Source organism: Mauremys mutica, chromosome 17 (genome assembly GCF_020497125.1).
Source record: "Mauremys mutica isolate MM-2020 ecotype Southern chromosome 17, ASM2049712v1, whole genome shotgun sequence".
Taxonomy (NCBI): Eukaryota; Metazoa; Chordata; order Testudines; family Geoemydidae; genus Mauremys; species Mauremys mutica.
Window position 1 is genome coordinate 15359295 of NC_059088.1, and position 22524 is coordinate 15381818.

Here is a 22524-nt window from a genome sequence, read left to right on the forward strand (position 1 = left end):
CTCATTAGCCTGGAGCAGCCCCTGTTCTGCTCACTCAGGGAACTTCAGTGGCCTCTTCAGTGGCCAGTGTATCTCCCTTCTACTACTCTGCTGTTCCCAACTGGCCTGGGTCTAGCCCACTATCTATCCCAGGGGTAGGCAACCTATGGCACGGGTGCCGAAGGCAGCACACAAGCTGATTTTCAGTGGCACTCACACTGCCCAGGTCCTGGCCGTCGGTCCGGGGGGCTCTGCATTTTAATTTAATTTTAAATGAAGCTTCTTAAACATTTTAAAAACCTTATTTACTTTACATACAACAATAGTTTAGTTATATATTATAGACTTATAGAAAGAGGCCTTCTAAAAATGTTAAAATGTATTCCTGGCACGCAAAACCTTAAATCAGAGTGAATAACTGAAGACTTGGCAAAGCACTTCTGAAAGGTTGCCGACCCCTGGTCTATCCCTTTCCTAATGACTTCCCAACATTTTGTTCGCTTTTTTGACAGCCGCTGCACACTGAGTGGACATTTTCAGAGAAGTGTCCACAGTGACTCCAAGATCTCTTTCTTAAGTTGTAAGAGCTAATTTAGACTTTGGATGACAGAGATTGGTCCCAAGCTGGGAAAAAAATCCATCCTGTGTATTGAGAAGTGTGAGCTGCCTGTAACATCTATGAGACAGACAGGCTGCTTGTTTCAAATCGTGCTTAATCTGTAGAATTTAGACTGTGAATTTTTTTTCTACATAACCAGCTCTGATCTCTGTGCCTGCTACTTATAATCTCTTAACATCTGTCTCAGTTAATAAATCTGTCTTGGTTGAAGTGCTTGGGGCATCTCAGCTCAGTTTACAAAGGCTGGTGCATGTCCACTTTCCTTTGTTAAAGTGGCGAACTACTTAACAAGTTTGTGCTGTCCAAGAGAAGCTTGGGCCGTGTAAGATGGTATAGTGCAGGGGTGCAAGGCTGGGAGCTGGGGTGACTTTCTGGTGTCTCTCTCCGTAAGCTTCATGAGCGGCTCAGGGATCAGTCATGCTGATGGCTGAGTGATCACAGCATCTGGAGGGGTTTGCTGCCTCTCACTGGCATAGCAGTGTGAGAGACAACCCAGGCTGGAGAGTTAAGGGGGCACAGCGGTCTATCAGTTCCAGGTTGTACCCTAGGGATCATGGGGCTCTGGCTGTCCCCTTCATCCCCACCTCCGGGGTGTGCACGGCCCTTCTACACGAGCCCCAGCCACCCAGGGCTGACAGGCAGAGCTCTTAAAAAAAAAAAGCACCTAGCTCACACCTCCCTTGACACATTCCTGCACCTCTGTTGAGAGGCCTGCCCCACAGTTTGAGAACGCATGGAGTTGCCACTTGCAATGGTCCCTTCTGCCTTACACTCTATGAATTGCAGAGTGACACAATCTGATACTACTTTGCATACGGTGTGTAATATCCACATTATCCCCTGCAAGAACAGCAGGCGAAATCGTATAGTCCAGTGGTTTTCAAGTTTTTCATTGGCAGACCCCTAAAAATTTCAAATGGAGGAGGGGAGCCCTTTGGAAATCTTAGACATAGTCTGTGGCTCCCCAAGGGCCCACGGACCACAGGTTGAAAACCACTGGTGTAGGAATTGCTTGACCAATCTTTGGTTCGTTATTTCGTTGTGAAATATGCTCAAGAGACAAAATAACAAGTGTCACTCAGGTTTATTAACATGCTACAGAAGAGGGGATACCAGTCGCCGAAGAGCCATCCTGTGCAATCCCTTTACAGTCGCCACAGAGGTGGTGAGAAACCAGTCGGGATTTCGGCTGTTTTTTTCTGGGGGTTCCACTTCACTGGTTGTGTGTTGTGGGGGGTGGTTGTTTTTTCCTATATGGCCCATGAGATTGTATCGCACTGTCCATCCCACGAGGAGTGGGGAGAAGCAGGAGGAAGTTGGGGTGTCAGGGGCAGGAAGGGGATGGGGGCGAGTCCAGGGCAGAGGGGATGGGACAGGAAGGTGCTTCCCATTTGCTCACTCTGGTACCTAACGGCACCTCGGCCCGATCCTGGACACTACGGCAGGCGCTCCGCTCCTACTCTCTTCTGCGCCCCCAGCAGCTGGGGAGGGGGTTGTGGAGCTGAGCCCCCTCTGTAGCACGGGGAATTCTGGGGTATTTTCATTCCACCCCCAAACCCCTCCCTGCCACCCTGGATCAGACCCATGGGCTCAGCCGGCCCGGTATCCTGTCCCTTCCCTGCCACCCTAGATCAGACCCATGGGCTCAGCCAGCCCGGTATCCCGTCCCCTCCCTGCCACCCGAGATCAGACCATGGGCCCAGCTGGCCCGGTATCCCGTCCCCTCCCTGCCACCCTAGATCAGACCCATGGGCCCAGCCGGCCCGGTATCCTGTCCCCTCCCTGCCGCCCTGCATCAGACCCATGGGCCCAGCTGGCCCGGTATCCTGTCCCCTCCCTGCCACTCTAGATCAGACCCATGGGCCCAGCTAGCCCGGTATCCTGTCCCCTCCCTGCCACCCTGGATCAGACCCATGGGCTCAGCCGGCCCGGTATCCTGTCCCCTCCCTGCCACCCTAGATCAGACCATGGGCCCAGCTGGCCCGGTATCCCATCCCCTCCCTGCCACTCTAGATCAGACCCATGGGCCCAGCTAGCCCGGTATCCTGGCACAGCCCCTACCGTGCTCTAGGCCAGACCAGCATGTTTCCACTCTCAGAAATCTCCTTCCCAGGGCGATACTGATAGACCAGAATCAAGTCGCCTCTTCGCTGAGCTAAAAAGCGCAATCTCCTTAAGTCCCTGCGTGACACATGTTCATGGATTTCAAGGCCAAAGACAGGCAGATTTAACTACACAAATAATAAATAACAAACACGTACTTGGAACAGCAGCAGCTCTCATGGCGTATTACAAAGAATAGCAGTAGTGTTGTCCCCATTTTACAGATGGGAAACTGAGGCACTGGCAGGGATGACTTGCTTGAAGTCACCCAGGAGCAAGAAAGACCAATGAGCCCGATTCAGCCATGGAGACTCAAGCATCCAACAGATTCCAAAGCTGGCTACAGGCCAGCAGTGCCCAGGCTAGTGAGAGGGTCGTGAACCCCTGGTGCCGCTGCCGGCAGAAACAGCCATAGAGAGAAGGGACCGTCCCTTCCGCCCCCCCACACAGGAGAGCGCTGCAGAAACCCGCCCTGCAGCCGTCGGGTGTAGCCAACTGCTGCCAGTCTCAGCCCCCTCGCTCCTGAGCTTTGCTCCAAAGCCGCCCACAGGCTTGTCCGACTCCAGCCAACGCTCGGGACTCGGCCCAAGCGGGATTCAGGCTGAAATTGTTTTGTGGCAGTGATGGATGACCCCCTCCTGTGGAGGAAAGAGGGCAGATCTCCATCCCCATCCCCTGGCGCTCTCTGCAGCATTCAACCCTGTTGAGTGTGGGACGCGGCTGAGAGGTGCCGGGATTCCATAGTTGGATTCCTTCCTCAACGGCCGTGGTGCGAGTGGGGCGCTCCGGTCCGGTCCGCTGTTCCACTGAGATATTTATAGCCGGTTCAGCGTACCACAGAGACACAGGAGGAGCCTGTCCCCAGCCCTTCCACTCAGCTGCGTCTCCTGAGTCCTGCCTGGGGTCTGTACAGCAGCCCTGCCGGAGGACAGAGCTGGGGGCGGTACAGCCCGGCGGCCCCATGTTCTGCTCCTTTCGCCGCTGCGGCTCCCAGGAGAGCCCGGCAGTTCAAGGCTCCCCCGGGAACCACAGTGGCAAAAGGGCAGGGCAGCCCCACGCCAGAGCTTCTCCGGCACGGCTGTACCACCCCCAGCCCGTCCACACAGCTGTGTCTCCTGAGTCCTCCAGCCTGGGGTCAGTCCAGCAGAAACCTCTGGCGCAGCGGGAGGAGAAGAGAGTCCCCTCCCCCACATGTAACGTGGGATAGATGTGGATCGGGGGAAGGGACACAGAGAGCCAGGGCTGGGGGCTGGGGCAGGAAGGAGTCACAGGGGGGTGTCACAAGGAGGTCACATGCCACCCGCTTTGTGTCCCTCCCATGAGTGCAGCGTACCAGCAAGAAATTATCTCTACTTGCGCCATTGCTCAACGGACACGCCCAATGAGTAGCGACGGGGAACGGCTCCTCCGCCCCAGAGCCCTGGCTAGAGCGGCTCCGCCAGGATCAGTTCTCTCTCTGGTCCGTTTCGACACCATGCAGCTACCCGGGGAGCTGGTCAGACACCACAGACTCAAGCGCCAGCAACCAGCGGGTGACACCCAGCTCGACCCGTCCTTCACCGCCCCCCCCGATGGCCCCGTGCCGGGCGAGCTCAGCTCTGGGACGGGAGCAGCTGGCTGGCGCTGACCCCCGAGCAAGGCGGGCAGAGGAGAGCACTCAGGGACATTCGCAGCCCGCAGCAGCCGCCTTTGATGGAAGGTTCACGTCCCCCACCGGCGAGTCCAGCCCATAGTCCAGGAGCGCCCCGGGATTCCTCGCTGACGCTGGGCTCTCACATCCCCAGGGCCACGCGTGGCGCTTTCTGCCATCTCCGGCTGGCTAGGAGGCTCCGTCCGTGCTGGCAGGTGACGACCTGTGCTCCCCACCTTCGGCACCTCCCGGCTAGACGACAGCAGCACGATGGGCCCGGGCGGGAGGCCTCCAGCACACAGGGACTGCGACGAATACCAAACGCTGCAGCGCGTCTCCTCAGCCGCACAAGCTGCCACGAGCACATCCCACCTTTGCTCTGCTCCCTACGCTGGCTTCCCACAGAATAGTGACCGGTCGTTATCTTCACAGCACTTCCTGGCCTAGGCCCAGCCTATCCAACAGCCCATGTAAAGCTCGGGGGTGCAGCCTGTGGTCAACAGCTCTGCTGTTCTGGCTGGCGCGGTTCTCAGCCAGAGGAGTCAAGCTCATCTGTGCGGGAGCCAGAACCTTCTCCAGGCGCGGTCTGAGACTGCGGAACTGCCTGCCACTGTGACTAAGGCACATTAGAAACCTCACCACTGTCTGCTCCCAGGGCTCTTGGGCCTGCCTTCTCCAACGTAAACACAGAGCAACAGGTCTATTTCCAGTAACCAAAAAGGACACCCAACCAAAACAAGAGCCTCCAGTGCACTCACTTCTGGGGAGAGGCTGGGAGAACAAACAGCACCTGACAGATGCGTAACCGTGGTGTGTAGTGATCGACTTGGCAGACACTCAGCTACTGTAGTGATGAGGGCGTTACAGGAACCTGTACACGATGCAAGACGAGAGGACAGTGATCCCGTCCCAGGATGAGAATGCAGCACAGACTGGGACGGCTGATGAAGAAGGTGCTGTATGTGCGGGGGAGGGAGCCAAAGAGGGACAGCTAGAGAAGAGATTGCACCAGTGCCGGCTGCGGTTAGCCTGGAGAGTAACACCCGGTGTCAGGGGCGGGACATGGGCCATCTGACCTAGTGGTTAGAGCCAGGTCCAAGCCAACGCCATAGGCCAAAGCTGCAACTAGGAATCCACCAAGATTAAAAGCCGAAGCCAAGCCAATAACCGGAGCCAGGGGTCAGAAGCCGGGCACGAGAGCAGGGCGGGAGCCGGACCAAGGCAGGCAGAGGAGTGATCACAGCTGCGGCCACAAGCACTGGGCAGCAGGGACCTGCCGCTGGGCTGACACGCAGAACCCTGGCTCATCCGCCAACCCGCGAGCTGGCCAGTCCGGCAGCTCTGCCGCAGCCCAGCTGGGTTCATTCACTCATCTCATGCCTGGGGCTGCAGCTCTCTCTCCATTCCCAGGAGGGGTGTTGCCAGGGGCGGGGGGAGGGCGCGTCGCTTTGGGGGCCCTGGATGGAAAACAAAGGTCCTGGATGGAGCGTGATTCTTAGGGCAGAGGGTGAAGGCCAGAGACCCTGCGGTGATGCTGCTAGAGGATGATGTGGGTCCCCCAACTCTTGGCCAAGGTCAAGGGCACCAGGCGTAGCGGCACGGCCGGATGGTAGAGCTGGGACAGTGGGATTGTCCTGGCTCCCCTGGGGTTCAGTTGCCGGGAGATGATGGAGCCTGGGTGGTGCTAGATCTTGCTCATGGTGGCTCTAGCTCTGCCCCAGCCGAGCCCTGGCTGGCTGCTCGCGGCCGGTGGGGCTGGCTGGGATTGGGCAAGAGATCTCTTTCTGCTCCTCCTCCTCCTCCTCCGCCTTCCTCCAGGAGCGGGATCCAGCCGGGCCCTGGCGGAGACGGTAGAGAAACGCAGCAGCCAGCAGGACAATGAAGAGGCAGGCGGCACAGATGACAGCCAGGCGGACCCCAAGGCAGGAGGCCGGGGGACCCAGGAGTCCTACAACAGAGAGCGAGGATGGGGCTGTGATGCAGTGCAGGGGTCGCACCCTGACGCCAGCTGGGGCGAATGCTCAGAGAAAGGGGCGGGGGCCCAATCGCATCGGCAGGGCGGATTTACCATTGGGGGGCACAGACTGGGGGGGGGGGAATAGATGGGGATCCCCCATCCCCATTGGGATTCCTGCCCCCACCCCCATTGGCTTCCTGCCCCCACTCTTTTTCAGGGTTCCCAGGGCTGAACTGCCCCTGGAGGCTGAAATCCAGATCTCTCCTCCCTGACTCACCTGGGCTCAGCTGCAGGCTCAGGGGCCAGGTGATTGGTGCCCCCAGCACACGAGGGGTTAACATGAAGGTCAGCCTGGCGCTGTGGGTCGCAGGCGGCACCGTGACCCAGCTGGTGACGTGGTAGAGCCCCTGTTCATCCACCTGCTGGTCCGTGGCACCTTCTGCTGTGACGTCCCTGCCTGCCTCGTCCAGCCACTGCACCGTGGCCATGGGGTACCCGCCCCCCGTGTGGACGGTCAGCATGACCCCGGCGCTGGAGAGGCTGAAGGTCAGCTGGGGCTCGCTGAACGGGGCTGGAGGGAAGAAACGTGGGGGCGGATTTAGGGAGGAGGCTCAGAATTGGGCCTCACGGGCTGGGTCCTGCCCTGAGTTGTGAATCCGGATTGAGTCCGCTCTGGAGCAGGGCTCACACTGGGGTCACCAAAGGAGCCCTCAGCAATTCGCAGCTGGGACATGCAGGGCACCCTCAGCGCAGAGATTCCAGCCAGGCTCTGAGGGCTCCGGCTCCAGGATTCACCCTCCCAGCACGTGGGATTAACCCGACACCGCAGCGGTTCTCGACCCCAAAGTGGGTTGTGACCCTGTTTTAATGGGGTCGCCAGGGCTGGCTTAGACTTGCTGGGGCCAAAGCTGAAGCCCTGGGGGTGGGGATCAGGTTACAGGCCCCTTGCCTGGGGCTGAACCCTTGGGCTTCGGTTCTGGCACCCACACCGGGGGCAGTGGGGCTCGAGCGGGCTCAGGATTCGGTCCCCGCTCCGGGGGTCATGTGGCAACTTTTGTTGTTGGAAGGGGGTCGCGGTGCAATGAAGTTTGAGAACCCCTGCGACAGAGTCAGCTGCAGGAAATAACAGGTTAGCACCAAGCAGCAGGGAAGACAGCAGCCGACCTCAGCTGCAGGGACGACATTTTAAAGAGAACAACGTCAGGTTGTGTCTGGGGCTTGAACCAATGACCTAAGCAATGTCTAACCCCCTGAGCGGCAGCCGCCTGAGCTAAAGAACCAGCCGCAGTAACGCAACAGTGCGAGTGTAGCTGAGCCCTGACCCGACATGAGGCCTCCTCCTTTCGAAGACAGGATTAAGGGGCAAATGACTCATCAGGCTAGAAACACGACATTTGTGCTAAAGAAGATGAGTCAAGAGATCAGCAGGCTGAAAAGACAGAATGTCTGAGCCAGCTAAGAGAAGAGGGAGAACACCCCGGGACCTATTTACTGTGAACCAGCTGACAAGGGACAGGATATGTTAGGAATGGAGAGATGAGGGAAAGAGGAATTCGAAACGTGGACAGAGCGTGCGGCTCAGGGACTGGTTCCTGCTAAGTAACCAGCCAATCGTAAAGTCGGACGCAGTGTAGAGTAAATGGGATGCAATCGGTAAATGCCTATGTAAGCAGAGTCAGGATGAGCTCTACCCTGACATCTGGTGGTAAACTATGAGGAGTGGGCAAAGGAATTTCAAGAATGTGCATTGGAGTGGGGAAAGGAATTTCAGGAATGTGCATTTGCATTGGCAAACCCACTCCACTTAGCATATAGCACAGCAGCCTGGGATGGTTATTTTCACAGCTGTGGGATCCCCAATTTCTTTGTTATTGGGGCAGGAGGAATAAAATGTTGTCACCCTGATTAAGTAAATGAGGAACTACAAAACTGTCTTATGATAAAGGGTTTCATTATCAACTAAATAGTACTTGAGGGGTAGCCGTGTTAGTCTGGTTCTGTAAAAGCAGCAAAGAATCCTGTGGCACCTTATAGACTAACAGATGTTTTGCAGCATGAGCTTTCGTGGGTGAATACCCACTTCGTCGGATGCAAGTAGTGGAAATTTCCAGGGGCATGTATATATAAGCAAGCAAGAAGCAAGCTAGAGATAACGAGGTTAGATCAATCAGGGAGGATGAGGCCCTGTTCTAGCAGTTGAGGTGTGAAAACCAAGGGAGGAGAAACTGGTTCTGTAGTTGGCAAGCCATTCACAGTCTTTGTTTAATCCTGAGCTGATGGTGTCAAATTTGCAGATGAACTGAAGCTCAGCAGTTTCTCTTTGAAGTCTGGTCCTGAAGTTTTTTTGCTGCAGGATGGCCACCTTAAGATCTGCTATTGTGTGGCCAGGGAGGTTGAAGTGTTCTCCTACAGGTTTTTGTATATTGCCATTCCTAATATCTGATTTGTGTCCATTTATCCTTTTCCTTAGAGACTGTCCAGTTTGGCCGATGTACATAGCAGAGGGGCATTGCTGGCATATGATGGCATATATTACATTGGTGGACGTGCAGGTGAAAACTACTACTTGCATCCGACGAAGTGGGTATTCACCCACGAAAGCTCGTGCTGCAAAAGTCTGTTAGTCTATAAGGTGCCACAGGATTCTTTGCTGCTTTTACAGAACCAGACTAACACGGCTACCCCTCTGATACTTGACACCATGCAAGGCACTGCATTTAGCCGTATGGAGTGGAAATCCATCAACCTCATGAAGAAATTTGCACAAATACAGACGGATATCATCTTCCTTTCCAAATGCAAACGGATGGACATCATACCAAATGGACTAAAGATAAAAAATCCACTGCTATCTACATACTACACAGAACACAGTGAGAGATTATGCCATACTCTATCAAAGAAACTGAGGAACCACCTGATCAGCATCCTATACAGCAAACAGGAAAACATCAAAAAAGTGCTCTCCAACCTGGAGACTCTCATCAATAACCAAACTTCCATACAAACGGACTTCACTAAAATAAGACAGGAGATCTACATTACTCACTTCACCTCTCTACAAAGGAAAAAGGACTGTAAGCTGTCTAAACTCCTACCTGCCACATGGGGCCACAACCGAGGTACCCCTAACCCACCCAGCAATATCGTCAATCTATCCAACCACACACTCAGCCAGAAGAACAGTCTGTCCTATCTCGGGGACTCTCTTTCTGCCCTGCCACCCCCACCAACATGATACAGTTCTGCGGTGATCTGGAAGCCTACTTTCGCCGTCTCCGACTCAGAGAATACTTTCAGGACAACACTGAACAGCGCACTGATACACAGTTACCCTCCCACCAACAGCACAAGAAGAAGAACTCCACATGGACTCCTCCTGAGGGTCGAAATGACAGCCTGGACCTATACATTGAATGCTTCCGCCGACGTGCACAGGCAGAAATTGTGGAAAAACAACATCGCTTGCCTCACAACCTAAGTCATGCAGAACGCAATGCCATCCACAGCCTCAGAAACCATCCTGACATTATAATCAAAGAGGCTGATAAAGGAGGTGCTGTTGTCATCATGAACAGGTCTGACTACCAAAAGGAGGCCGCCAGACAACTCTCCAATACCAAATTTTACAGGCTACTTCCCTCAGATCCCACTGAGGAATACACTAAGAAACTGCACCATCTACTCAGGACACTCCCTACACTAACACCGGAACAAATCAACATACCCTTAGAGCCCCGACCAGGGTTATTCTATCTACTACCCAAGATCCACAAACCCAGAAATCCTGGACGCCCCATCATCTCGGGCATTGGAACTCTCACTGAAGGACTGTCTGGATATGTGGACTCTCTACTCAGACCCTATGCTACCAGCACTCCCAGCTATCTCCGTGACACTACTGATTTCCTGAGGAAACTACAATGCATTGGTGACCTTCCAGAAAACACCATCCTAGCCACCATGGATGTAGAGGCTCTCTACACAAACATCCCACACACTGATGGAATACAAGCTGTCAGGAACAGTATCCCTGATGATGCCACAGCACAACTTGTTGCTGAGCTCTGTGCCTTTATCCTCACACACAACTATTTCAAATTTGATGACAATATATATCTCCAGATCAGTGGCACCGCTATGGGCACCCGCATGGCCCCACAATATGCCAATATTATTATGGCCGACCTGGAACAACGCTTCCTCAGCTCCCGTCCACTCACGCCCCTTCTCTACCTACGCTACATTGATGACATCTTCATCATCTGGACCCATGGGAAGGAGACTCTGGAAAAATTCCACCACGATTTCAACAGCTTCCACCCCTCCATCAACTCAGCCTGGACCAATCTACACGGGAGGTCCACTTCCTAGACACCACGGTGCAAATAAGTGATGGTCACATTAACACCGGCCTATACCGAAAACCTACCGACCGCTATGCCTACCTTCATGCCTCCAGCTTCCATCCCGGACACACCACAAGATCCATTGTCTACAGCCAAGCACTGAGGTACAACCGTATCTGTTCTAACCCCACAGACAGAGACCAACACCTAGAAAATCTCCACCAAGCATTCTCAAAACTACAGTACCCGCACGAGGAAATAAGGAAACAGATCAACAGAGCCAGACGTGTACCCAGAAGCCTCCTACTGCAAGACAAACCCAAGAAAGAAACCAACAGGACTGCACTGGCCATCACATACAGTCCCCAGCTAAAACCCCTCCAACGCATCATCAGGGATCTACAACCCATCCTGGACAATGATCCCACACTTTCACAGGCCTTGGGTGGCAGGCCAGTCCTCGCCCACAGACAACCTGCCAACCTGAAGCATATTCTCACCAGTAACTGCACACCGCACCATAGTAACTCTAGCTCAGGAACCAATCCATGCAACAAACCTCAATGCCAACTCTGCCCACATATCTACACCAGCAACACCATCACAGGACCTAAGCAGATCAGCCACACCATCACCGGTTCATTCACCTGCACGTCCACCAATGTAATATATGCCATCATATGCCAGCAATGCACCTCTGCTATGTACATCGGCCAAACTGGACAGTCTCTAAGGAAAAGGATAAATGGACACAAATCAGATATTAGGAATGGCAATATACAAAAACCTGTAGGAGAACACTTCAACCTCCCTGGCCACACAATAGCAGATCTTAAGGTGGCCATCCTGCAGCAAAAAAACTTCAGGACCAGACTTCAAAGAGAAACTGCTGAGCTTCAGTTCATCTGCAAATTTGACACCATCAGCTCAGGATTAAACAAAGACTGTGAATGGCTTGCCAACTACAGAACCAGTTTCTCCTCCCTTGGTTTTCACACCTCAACTGCTAGAACAGGGCCTCATCCTCCCTGATTGAACTAACCTCGTTATCTCTAGCTTGCTTCTTGCTTGCTTATATATACCTGCCCCTGGAAAATTCCACTACTTGCATCCGACGAAGTAGGTATTCACCCACGAAAGCTCATGCTGCAAAACGTCTGTTAGTCTATAAGGTGCCACAGGATTCTTTGCTGCTTAAATAGTACTTGCTAGACAAGGGACATGGGTTCCAAAACCCAGTGAATTGAGAGAGGTGGGGGACAGGTATTTGTATCTGGTGGTGCAGGCTCCTTGTGTGAGCTGGAAGCACCAGCCCTACCTATGTCTCTCTCCATTGTGGAATATCAGAGTTGATTTTTGATTCTCTTAAAGAATCTAGGTACAGGTTACTGAGCTGAACTCACTTTGGGCTAAATGGTGCACTAGCACTGGGGCTCCCCTATTGTGAGCTGAAATCACTAAGAGCTAAAATCACTAAAGAGCTGGACTTGCTGAGCTGAGAGCACTGAGTACTCTGCTAACTAGTGGGGGAGCCTGAAGTTATACTGCAGAGCAGAGTGGAGCATTTCGTGGAGCCATGGAGCGGAGCAGTTTGTGAGGATGGCTGGAGGAACGGCACAGCTGGTGGAGTGGAGCCAGTCGTGGTGAAGGCTACAGCAGAACTCCACGAAGAGGCGGAGCAGTTGGCTCTGGCCCACGTAAAGTGCCCCTTAACACCCTGTGTGTGCCCCCCCCCATTTCCACCCAGGCTGTGGGGGGGGGGTGGTAAAACTCTGCAGATAAACTATTGAACTCTGGGGTGGCACTGACCAGAGACAGAGACTTTTGCGTTGTTGGACTTTGGGGTGATTGGACTTAAGACCCTAAGGGGGAAAGGACAGTGCCAAATGTACTTGGAGGTGGGTTTTTGTTGCTTATGGTTTGTGTTATAATCCTGTTTGTGGTGTCTCTCCAACGTGATGCCGCATTGTTTCCCTCCTTTATTAAAAGGATTTTGCTACACTCGGACTCTGTGCTTGCGAGAGGGGAAGTATTGCCGCCTAGAGGCGCCCGGGGGTGGTAGGTAATTGTCCCAGGTCACTGGGTGGGGGCTCGAGCCGGTTTTGCATTGTGTTATTGAAATGGAACCCCTGGATACTGAACCCGGCCCTTGTTGCTGCCAACTCAGAGGGGCAGAAGGGTTACACCTATAACAAGAACAAGTTTCTTAGGGACGTTGGAGCCGAGACAAATCCTGCATCACCCCCCTGCATTTGAAGCAGATCAGATCAGCATAGCGTTGCTGTGAGCCAGATAAAAACACCTGAGCAAGAAAGTGTAGGGTGGAACTGAGTTCTCGGGAAGCCGGGTGGAAAAAGGTCTCAGAGGGAATTCCGACATCAAGGAGGCTAATACAGTGCCATGTAGCCTGCAACCACTAAGGAGGGGGACAGAATCATGCAGCCTGCGGCCACTAGATGGGGACATGGTGCCACACAGGCTGTGGCCACTAGAGGGGGACATGGAGTGACACAGGCTGCAGTGACTGGGGAGGGGACACGGTGCCACACAGGCTGCGGCCACTAGAGGGGGACACGGAGCCACACGGGTGGCAGTGACTGGGGCAGGGACATGGTGCCACACAGGCTGCGGCCACTAGAGGGGGACACGGAGCCACACGGGTGGCAGTGACTGGGGAAGGGACACGGAGCCACCCAGGCTGCAGTCACTACCAGGTACATGGAGCCACTGTGCATTAGCCAGACCCATCCTGGGATGCAGCAGCCCCAGCACTCACCTCCCACTCTCAGCTCCCTGCGTTCAGACGTCTTGCCCAGCTCTGAGGTGATGTGGCAGAGGTAGACACCCTCGTCCTGGGTGCGGACACCCCTCAGCGTCAGGGACGCATCGCCCCTGGCCAGCCCCTCTGGATCCAGCCGGGTCCGGTTCCTATAAGCCTCGTCCTGTTTCTCCAGCTGCTCCCTCCCGTAATAATAACTATGAACCACCAGGGCCTCTGCCCCCGCCCGCTCCTTCTGCCAGGTGAGGGTCAGATGCTGGAGGTTCATCCCAGGCTGGGACGGGAAGAGGCAGCTCAGGGTGACGTCTCCCCCGAAACGAGCTACCACGTCTGGTGCTGACTGCACTGCAGGGAGGAAAAAACACAGGGGTTAGTGAGATTTAGGGTGTGAGAGCCTCGCCTCTCCCAGCAGGGGGCGCTGTGGGCAGCTGGGTGGGAGTGTCAGCCTCATGGGAGCTCCGGACTCCTCCAGCCCCAGCCTGGCCCTGCAGGGGGCACTGTGGGGAAGGGGGCGGGAATGCCGGCTTGGGGAGGAGCTCACTCCAGCTGTGATGCGCATGGATTTGCCATTATCCCAGTATGGTGCCATGAGTGACATTCCCAGTTACCTTTTCCTATGAACAGAATGGGAAAGTGCAGCCAGTGGATGAGGAAAGTCTTCGTGGCTGTCCCGGGTGGCAGGGAACGGTGTCTAGTGATTAATGGCCGGGACTCAGGAGTCCTGGGTTCGAATTCTTGTTCTTCCACATACCCTCTGTGCACCTCGGATGCAGCATGTCCACCTCTGTGCCTCAGTTTCCCCATCTGTAACACGGGAACACCAAGCCATCCTGCGTCTCAGTCACTGTCAGATTCCTACTGGCCCACCCAGTACATGAGATTTCAATGCATCCCCCACAGCGGGAACGTTCCCAGAGTCATTCCTGTCAGATTGTTTCATGCCAGGGGCAAAATTTCTTAAAGGGCCCCGTTTGTAAAGTTAGAAAATTGATTAGGGAATTTACAGGGGGTCGTGGAGTCAGGCCTGGGCCTTCAAACAGCCCCTTTAACCAGTATCCCCATTACTGTGCCAGCCCCAGAGATTCCCCCCTCTTGCGTCCCCCCAGCCCTGCTGACTCAGTGCCTCCAGGACTAGGTCTTCGGGCCCCAGACACGCCCCCTCCCCCCCATTTCCTGCCATGAGCTCCTCGAGCGAGACCCCTTAGACCGGATGCCTGGAGAGCCGGAAGGGAGCGATGTGAACGGGGAGGTTCTGCCAGGAATTGGGGCAGCTTCTTCAAACCTCTGCAGCACGGCCCGGGGAAGCCAACACTAAAGCCTGAGGCCAGAGCAGGGGACACGGTGGCCCCAGAAGGCCATGCTTGGCTGAGACCCACCTCGGCTCCCGGTTGCTCTGTGAGAGCCCCTCCATGGTCACAGCAGCCTCAGGCCAGCGGGGTCAGAGGGCAGCATGCCACCAAGACTGGCCTTTGGGCACAGTGCAAGTACAGTGGATTCACCGGGGAGAAGCTGATGGAAATTTCCCAGCTCTGGCTCTGCAGCCTTGGGGAGCTGTGCCCTGTGGAGAGGGGCCCGGGTGGCTGCTGACCTGCGCCGGAGACGAGCAAGCATAGGCCTAGCCTAGGTTCTGGTTCTGAGCCGGGAGCCACAGGGAAACCCTGGCTGTGGGGTTGGAAGGACCAGGGATTTCCCTAGACAACCCTCGAGGGGGAACTGTACACACATACACCCCCCCAGAATTTCCCCAACACCCCCCCACACCCCAGTTACATGCCGTGCTGTGAATTTAGTGATTGGTTGGAAATTTGAATTGAAAGTGAAACCTTAACACACACTTTAAAAGCATACACAGAATATGAGAAAATACTTGTTCCTGAGAAAGCAGAATGGGTTAGAAAAGTCTGACCCAAGACTGGCTTCCTCATGCAGCTGTTATGTATGGCAATGTCGGCATGTTCGTTTCGTATTGGCCTAGCAAATCATTGCAAATGATGGTTTGTAAGCAAGGTCCGACTGAGCTCTCCCCTGACAGCTAGTGCTGAGCCGGGGTGGGTGGAAAGGCTTCAGGACCAGACGGTGTTTACATGAACTCACCTGCTCTGCCCAGGTATCCAGCAGCCAGAGCCGTGCTGCCAGAGTGATCAGTTTTGGCTGGTGTTGGGTTACAAATCACTGAAGTATTAAATGTGGGGGCATGAAATGTTCTCTTCAGAACTGTGCTTAGCCTGACTGAATGAGGGGGTCTCCCTCAGGGCTTAGTTTGTGCCAGGGCTTGTCAGGGCTGAGCCCCGGCACCTCTAGGCTCGGCAGTTCGTAGCTCTGGGACCTCTGGGCTTGTCACATCAGTTATGAAAGTAACAAACTTGCTTGAGCCCCAGCACCTCTTTCATTACAAATTAAGCACCGGTCACCCGCAGCTGACCCGCACTCCCTACGCAGGAGGTTTGGATGCCAGATCCTGGTGCAGAGAGAGGGTGGGGCACAGGGGTTTTCCTTGGTGGTGAGGGCTCTGCCCAAGAGTCAGAGGCACTATTTGACCTGTCCTGAGGTGAAAATAAGCCAGTACAGGCCGGTACGGAGTGCTGTCAAGAGCCGGTGCGCCATACCGGACCGGCTTCCCCAGGCCGGCGATTTAAAGGGCCCAGAGCTCCCGGCAGTGGCTGGAACCCCGGGCCCTTTAAATTACCGCCAAAGCCCCACTGCTGAAGCCCCCAGGTAGCGGAGGTGGCCAGGAGCCCCAGATCTCAGGCGGTGATTTAAAGGGCCCGGGGCTTCGCTATGGTAGTGGCGGCCGGGAGCCCCAGGCCCTTTAAATCACCGCCAGAGCCCCACTGCCAGAGCCCCGAGGTAGTGGGAGCGGCTGGGGGCTCCGGTGGAGATTTTTCAGCAAGAGTCCAAAAGGACTGAACATCTTGGAAACAAATAGAAGATACACTGAGACTGAAGTTCAAATTAGTCCAACCTGGGAAAATCTGCCGGCTTTCTCATGAGCGATCCTTGGCTGTTGTCTTAAAATTACTGCAGCCGTTATTACTGGCTTTGGAAAGTGTCCACCAAGATAGGACAGGTCTAAGTAGTGAGGCTGGTGGATTACTTTTGTTACTGAGTTCAGAGAAGACTATTGCCATTCTCTCTCTTGTAAGTCTACTGTTGAAACCACTTGGATCGTTAAACAATGTCATCCAGGCATCTGCTACAACAGTGGTAGATCTTTGTCCAGCAACAGAAGCTACGTTTGGATCAATCAGAGCTATCCATTGAAAAAGTACTGGAAGAAGCAAAGACTTCATCCAGAAGTTGACTTGTGAAGGTACTTATATTGACTCCTTAAGTGAGGCGGACAAGCAGCGTTTGTTAAGCCAGCTGAAAAAGTACACAGACTCGATTCTTACAAATCTACAATCGCGATTTCTGGATTCTACTCAACCTCTATGTAGCTTTAACAGGTGCCAGTTTATAAAACACCGACAGTTGAGTGGAGTGAGGCATTGCCAGCAATGGGGCTGCCATGTGATCAGGACAGAACAGAACATTTTGAACACAGAGTGGAAGATCATATGACAAACAAATGAAGATTTAACTTCAACTTCTTCTTTATCATCACTAGGAGTTCGACCCGATCTTTGTGCTGTGGTTCCTGGGATGAAATAAGTAGGAATTAATCTCTTGCTGCTCCCAGTCACAGCCACAGTTGAATGTCTTTTTCCTCATTGAATAGAATTGTGTGTTCTGAAAGACGTCGCCTTCTGCCTGATCATGAGTATGTCACGAAGGACTGGAGGTAACGGACACACAAGAAGACACCAAGGAGTGCAAAATTACAACAAGAAACCAAGAAGGACGTAGATGTCATGCTTCATAGTAGGCCTGAGTAGCCACCTGTAATTTGTGTGATGATTTAAAAACATGAGTTCAATCTAATAAATTGGTCGGGAAACATTTTTCAGTTTTGTCTCACAGTCTCAACCCTTGTCGGCTCTCACTCCCCACCCTGGAATATTCAAACACCCTCCTAATTTCAATTCCCCCCGCCCCGCCCCCCCAATTTCAATTCCAGAGCCCCAGGCTGGAGTGGGGCTGAGCGCCAGGGAGCTTTTCCCAGGCATGTGGGTCCGTGGGGTATTTTATGGGTTGTCAGGTTACCTCCGCACGGGGCATTGGCACTGTGGCAATTCCTCCTGCGGCAGCCTCCGGAGAGGAAGCAGAGCCCGGGCGCTGGGCCGGGGAGGCCATCTGGGCTTAGCCCTGGTAGCCAGGGGACTGTGTAGCCGGGAGGGAGAGAGACACGTGGCCCATGGAGGGGGAAGGCAGGTGCAGTTACCTTGAACTGCAACGCTCCCTTCCCAGGGGCTGATTCTTCTCCCCTGGCAACGTCCCCTTGGTTACCAGCTCTCGGCTGCGCCTCGGTCCCCTCTCAGGCTCGATGATGTGGGAGCCACTAGAAAACAGCTATAGCAACCGTGTAAGCCTGACGTGGACTCTGCATAATCGTAACTATGGTTACCTGGGCACCAGCTGGCTTCTTCAGGCTGAGAGCTAACGCTATTGGCCCATCTGTCGCTGCTCTCAGAAATCCAGGCTCCCCTGTGCAGCGAGGCAGCTGTGCTGGGGAAACTGAGGCAGGAGCCCCCCTTAAAGACAAAGCGATACAGTGACTCAGGGACAGCTCCCTACATCCACTCCACAGAGCTCCGCTCTGCAACACATCCCCCGAAACCAGAGAGTCAACTGCACATTGAGGGCCAGATTCGGCAGCTGGAGACGCAAAGCAGCGATAAACCCAGCTGTATCCGGCCGGGGGGCTCTGGTGGCTTTCTGCTGTGCGGGGGCACCGGGGAACAGCCCTTTAAATGTTTCATTTTTAAAAACACCCTTTGAAGTTAATCCTGCCGATCTTCAGATCAGTCGACATGTCGCCCGGGAGCGGCCTCGTGCTTGGTGGGATTTTTTAATAATGAAAAGAAAAAAAACCTAGGAAATTCCCAGAGTAAGAACTACGTGAAGCTGGAGTGAAGGGTGGGAGCACGGCTCAGTGCCTGAAGGGTTAAAACACCCAACCCTTCACAGAGCAGGGCACAGAGGGGCTCACCTGGAGGAGGGGCCCCGCGGTGATGGGCCCCAGCTTGGGAGAGGATTATAATCCGAGGAAGGTGGGATGGCAAAGGGGCTCTGCGGTCGCTGGCCGGGATTAGAGCGCAGGGAGGGCGTTGGCTCTGGATTTGAGAGTTACCTGTTGGTGGAGATTTACTGGGGGATTCCCGGCCCTGAAAGAAGTGGGAGACTCGCGAGGTCGTGGGGAGAAGGGCTGAGGGCAGCTGGGTGGGAGGAAGTCCAGGGAGGTGGCAGCAAAAGGTCTGGTGGACTGAACTCTGGTGCCCAGTGCAGCCAGCGGGTTCCCCTGCCAGCCACGGGGGAGGTGGTGTGAAACCGGAGAAGGGCCAGGACCATGGGGCCTAGAGTCAGGGCTGAAGATCTTTTCCTTAGACCACGGGGGCTAAAGGGGGTGGGACAAAATCGTGACCTGCCAGGGGCTGGATCACAAAAAGAGGTGGGAACGGGCTGCTTTGCCACACCCAGAGGAAGGGGGAAAACCCTTCCCAGTCCTGGCCAATCTACCCCGGGAGTAATTCGTTCCAGACCCTGAATGCTACCAACACGGCTGGGCAAGCTGCTCACCTGCAGAAATACACCAGAGGTTTCCTACTGGGGCTGGTCTGGGAGCTGCCGATTCTCCGGCACCAGGGCCTGGGTGGGAAGCAGAGTTGATTGTGGTGCAGGGCTCGGCCAGACAGCTGACAACGGCAGGGGAGGGGTGCGGGTAGCATGGAAATTAGCTCTTTTTTCTGAGAACAGAAGGGAGATTGTGGCTGGTATTTTCCAGAAGCCGCAAGCGAGGGAGACAGAGAATGTCTGTTTCTAGCAGGAGGCAGCAATGAGAAATAATCCTGCCCTTTGTGTGTCTGTCCCAATCCATCTGCCCAGCCTTCCACCCGTGCTGCCCCCTGCTGGAGAGAATCACCCCACCTGTGTGCTGCCCCCTCCTGGATCCACTGCACCAGCCCTGCCCACGAGGGCCCCGTGCCCAAAGGGTTCATGCACGTTAGCGCTGGCCCGGCACTGACAAACCGCGATGGCCTCCCCGGCCTGCGGGCCCGGCTGTCCCCCGAGTTCCGGGGGCCACGCGGCCTTTACCCCGAGGTGCTCTTTGGATCCTGGGGGCCGGTTATTTCCAGCCCTTTTCCCAGGGGCTCTGAGAGGTGTTTTACTGCCCAGACCCAGAGGTGCTCACATGGAAGTTGTTCTCTCTTGCCACAGAGGGCAGGACGAGAGACAACAGGGTCAAACTACAGCACAGCAGACTTAGATTAATCCACAGGAAAAACTGCCTAACTGTGAGAGCAGTCGGGCAATGGACCAGACGCCCAGGGAGGTCGTGGAAGCTCCTTCACTGGAGGGTTTTGAGAGGAGGCTGGACAGCGTCTGTCTGGGTTGGATTAGTCACAACTAATCCTGCATCTTCACAGGGGATTAGACTAGATGACCTTTACGGTCCCTTCTAACCCTTTAATCCCACTCACACCCAGTGGCAGGGAGTCCCACAGGTTAGGGCCACTCACACCCAGTGGCAGGGAGTCCCATGGGTTTGTCCTTTGGTTCTAGGATTCTATTCCTGCTCTGTCATAGAGGGCCAGCCTGCAGAGATGCATGTCACGCCTATGCAAAGCGGGATGCAAATCCCTTCCCCCATCAGGGTCAGAGCTGCAAACCTGCCTGCGTTCTCTATCCCTCACTTTGCAAGGATGTAAATGGTGAGGGAAGGTGCCTGGCTCTGGGGGCTGAATCTGGCACTGTCCAGTGGCCCCTTTGCACCTGCATGTGGGGGGTGTCTACGCCAGGCTCAGGGCCGGCCCTGCCAGCTGTGCGCTGCCCCCAAGAATGCCCCAGTCCAGGGGTATCCCGGAGTTGGGCAGGCACAGAGAGCAGGGATGTGAGGGTCTAGGATTAGGTGACTCCCCACTGCTCTGAGCCCCACAGGAGCTGGGAGGGGCACAGTGAGGGAGAAAACACACCGCTGGCCCCCTGTCCCTGCCCCACCCGGGGGATGTGCCCCTCGCAGCCCTGAACGCTGGGAGCAGAGCTCCCCTTCCCAGGCAGTGACTCGAGCCTGGCTTGCCGGTATCCGGGCGGGGGGGGGGCGGTTGCCAGAGCAGATCAGAGCCCAGGGCCCATCTGGCCGGGGACCAGCCCTCTACCCCTCCCCATCCCCCCAGCTGCCCTGGATCAGACCCACCTGGGGCCCACCCAGCCTGGTACCCACCGCAATGGCACGCGGGCCGATTCACACCACCTGGGGGGCTGCCCGGCAGCGCGGAGTCACTCCGGGTGGGGCTGAGCAGCTGGCGATGACGTCAGTCTGGGGGCGGGGTTTTCTAATTAGCCGACAGCTGATGAACAGCAGAGGGTAGCTGGGAGGGGCGGGGGGCTACATTGTTACCCAGCCCTGGGCTGATTTGCCCCTGGACTTTTCCAGCTCCGGAGCCCCCCAGCCCTGGTATCCTCCCCCCCCCCTCCCCCGCCAGCTCCCGGGCTCCTTCCTTCTCTCCCCGCCGCAGGGCTGGGGAATAAACTTCCCACCCTCCAGGAGGGGCTGGGCTGGGCTGGGGGAGCGGAGGGGGAGCCCTAACCCAACGCCAAAGGGTTAATTCTCCTACCTGGCCCTGGGGCGATTCCCTGCGCCAGAGACTGTCCCCTGGACAGCGAGCCGGGGGTGAGGTTACAAAGGATGCGGAGCTGCTTTGTCCAAACAGATCTGCTAGGCTCCAGCTCCCCCACCCCACTGCATTTCACACCTGACCGGCTCTCTGCTCTGCTCTGCTCCGCTCCGGATGTTATGTAAATAGATTCCAAGGCCAGCAGGGACCATTGTGCTCATCCATTCTGACCTGCATCACACAGGCCAGAGACCAGCCCTGAACTATTTCCCAGAGCAATGGGTTAGAAAAGCACCAGGCAGTCTCATTGTTTACGGGTTCTATACAGGAAGGAAGGGCTCCACCTAAACCACAGGTGAAAAAGAGGAGTTTTAAGATGCGCAGTGTAGCCACAGCCTCAGAGCTGAGGAAGCCGACAGGTGCTGAGAACCACACGGTTTGGACAGCGACATCCCTTAAGGGAGGATCTATTCGTGGGGCTTCGCTATATCATCTTCCATCCTCTCCTCCTTACTAGGATAACATACAGGTAGGATCTGATGAGAAACAATCAAATGATAAAGAGTCCCATTCAATTACGTCACATAATGGCAGACAGCTAAAAAGAGACACATTTGATAAGTGCTTAAATACAAATGCTAGATGTCTAAATACTGAAATGGGTGAACCTGAGTGCCTGGTATTACAAGAGGATATTGATACAATAGGTATCACAGACACCTGGTGGAATGATGATAATCAAAATGGTAATACCAGGGTACAAGATATATAGGAATGACCAAGTAGGTTGTATGGGTGGGGGTGTGGCACTATATGTGAAAGAAAGCACAGAGACAAATATAGTAAAAATCTTAAATGAACCAAACTGTACCACAGAATCTCTATGGATAGTAATCCAATGCTTGAATAATAAGAATTATGGCTGTCAGTTAATTGCAGTTAACTCATGCAATTCACTAAAAAAAATAATATCGATTACAAAAATTAATCATGATTAATCGCACTTATAACAATCAAATACCAATGGAAATTTATTAAATATTTTGGGGTGTTTTTCTATATTTTCAATATTGATTTCAATTACAACACAGAATACAAAGTGCACAGTGCTCACTTTATATTATTATTTATTACAAATATATGCACTGTAAAAATGGTAAACAAAAGAAATAGTATTTTTCAATTCACCTCTTACAGGTACTGAAGTGCAATAGCTTATTGTGAAAGTGTAACGTACAAATACAGCTTTTTTTTTGGTTACATAACTGCACTCAAAAGCAAAACAGTGTAAAATTTTACAGCCTACAAGTCCACTCAGTCCTACTTCTTATTCTGCCAATCGCTAAGACAAACAAGTTTGTTTACATTGATGGGAGATACTGCTGACTGCTGCTTA

The 22524-nt window shown here is 54.3% G+C and overlaps 1 protein-coding gene across 1 annotated transcript; it reads right to left on the minus strand.

Moving 5' to 3' along the window:
• Window positions 1–3510: 3510 nt before the first annotated feature.
• LOC123351347 (CD276 antigen-like) lies at window positions 3511–20070 on the minus strand. Its single transcript, XM_044990629.1, has 7 exons — window positions 20034–20070; window positions 19093–19161; window positions 17921–18047; window positions 14025–14220; window positions 13414–13761; window positions 6566–6859; window positions 3511–6279 (listed from the first exon to the last, which is right to left on the minus strand). The coding sequence occupies exons 4-7, from the start codon at window positions 14218–14220 to the stop codon at window positions 6038–6040; spliced, it is 1080 nt and encodes a 359-aa protein (XP_044846564.1). The 5' UTR covers window positions 17921–18047; window positions 19093–19161; window positions 20034–20070; the 3' UTR covers window positions 3511–6037.
• Window positions 20071–22524: the final 2454 nt, after the last annotated feature.

Coding starts and splice junctions, on each gene's coding strand:
- LOC123351347 (XM_044990629.1), bottom strand. CDS start 14,220: ATGGGGAAACTGAGGCACAGAGGTGGACATGCTGCATCCGAGGTGCAC. Junction 13,762..14,024: donor CATTCTGTTCATAGGAAAAG/GTAACTGGGAAT, acceptor TCCTCCCTGCAG/TGCAGTCAGCACCAGACGTG. Junction 6,280..6,565: donor GAGCCTGCAGCTGAGCCCAG/GTGAGTCAGGGA, acceptor TCTCTGTTGTAG/GACTCCTGGGTCCCCCGGCC.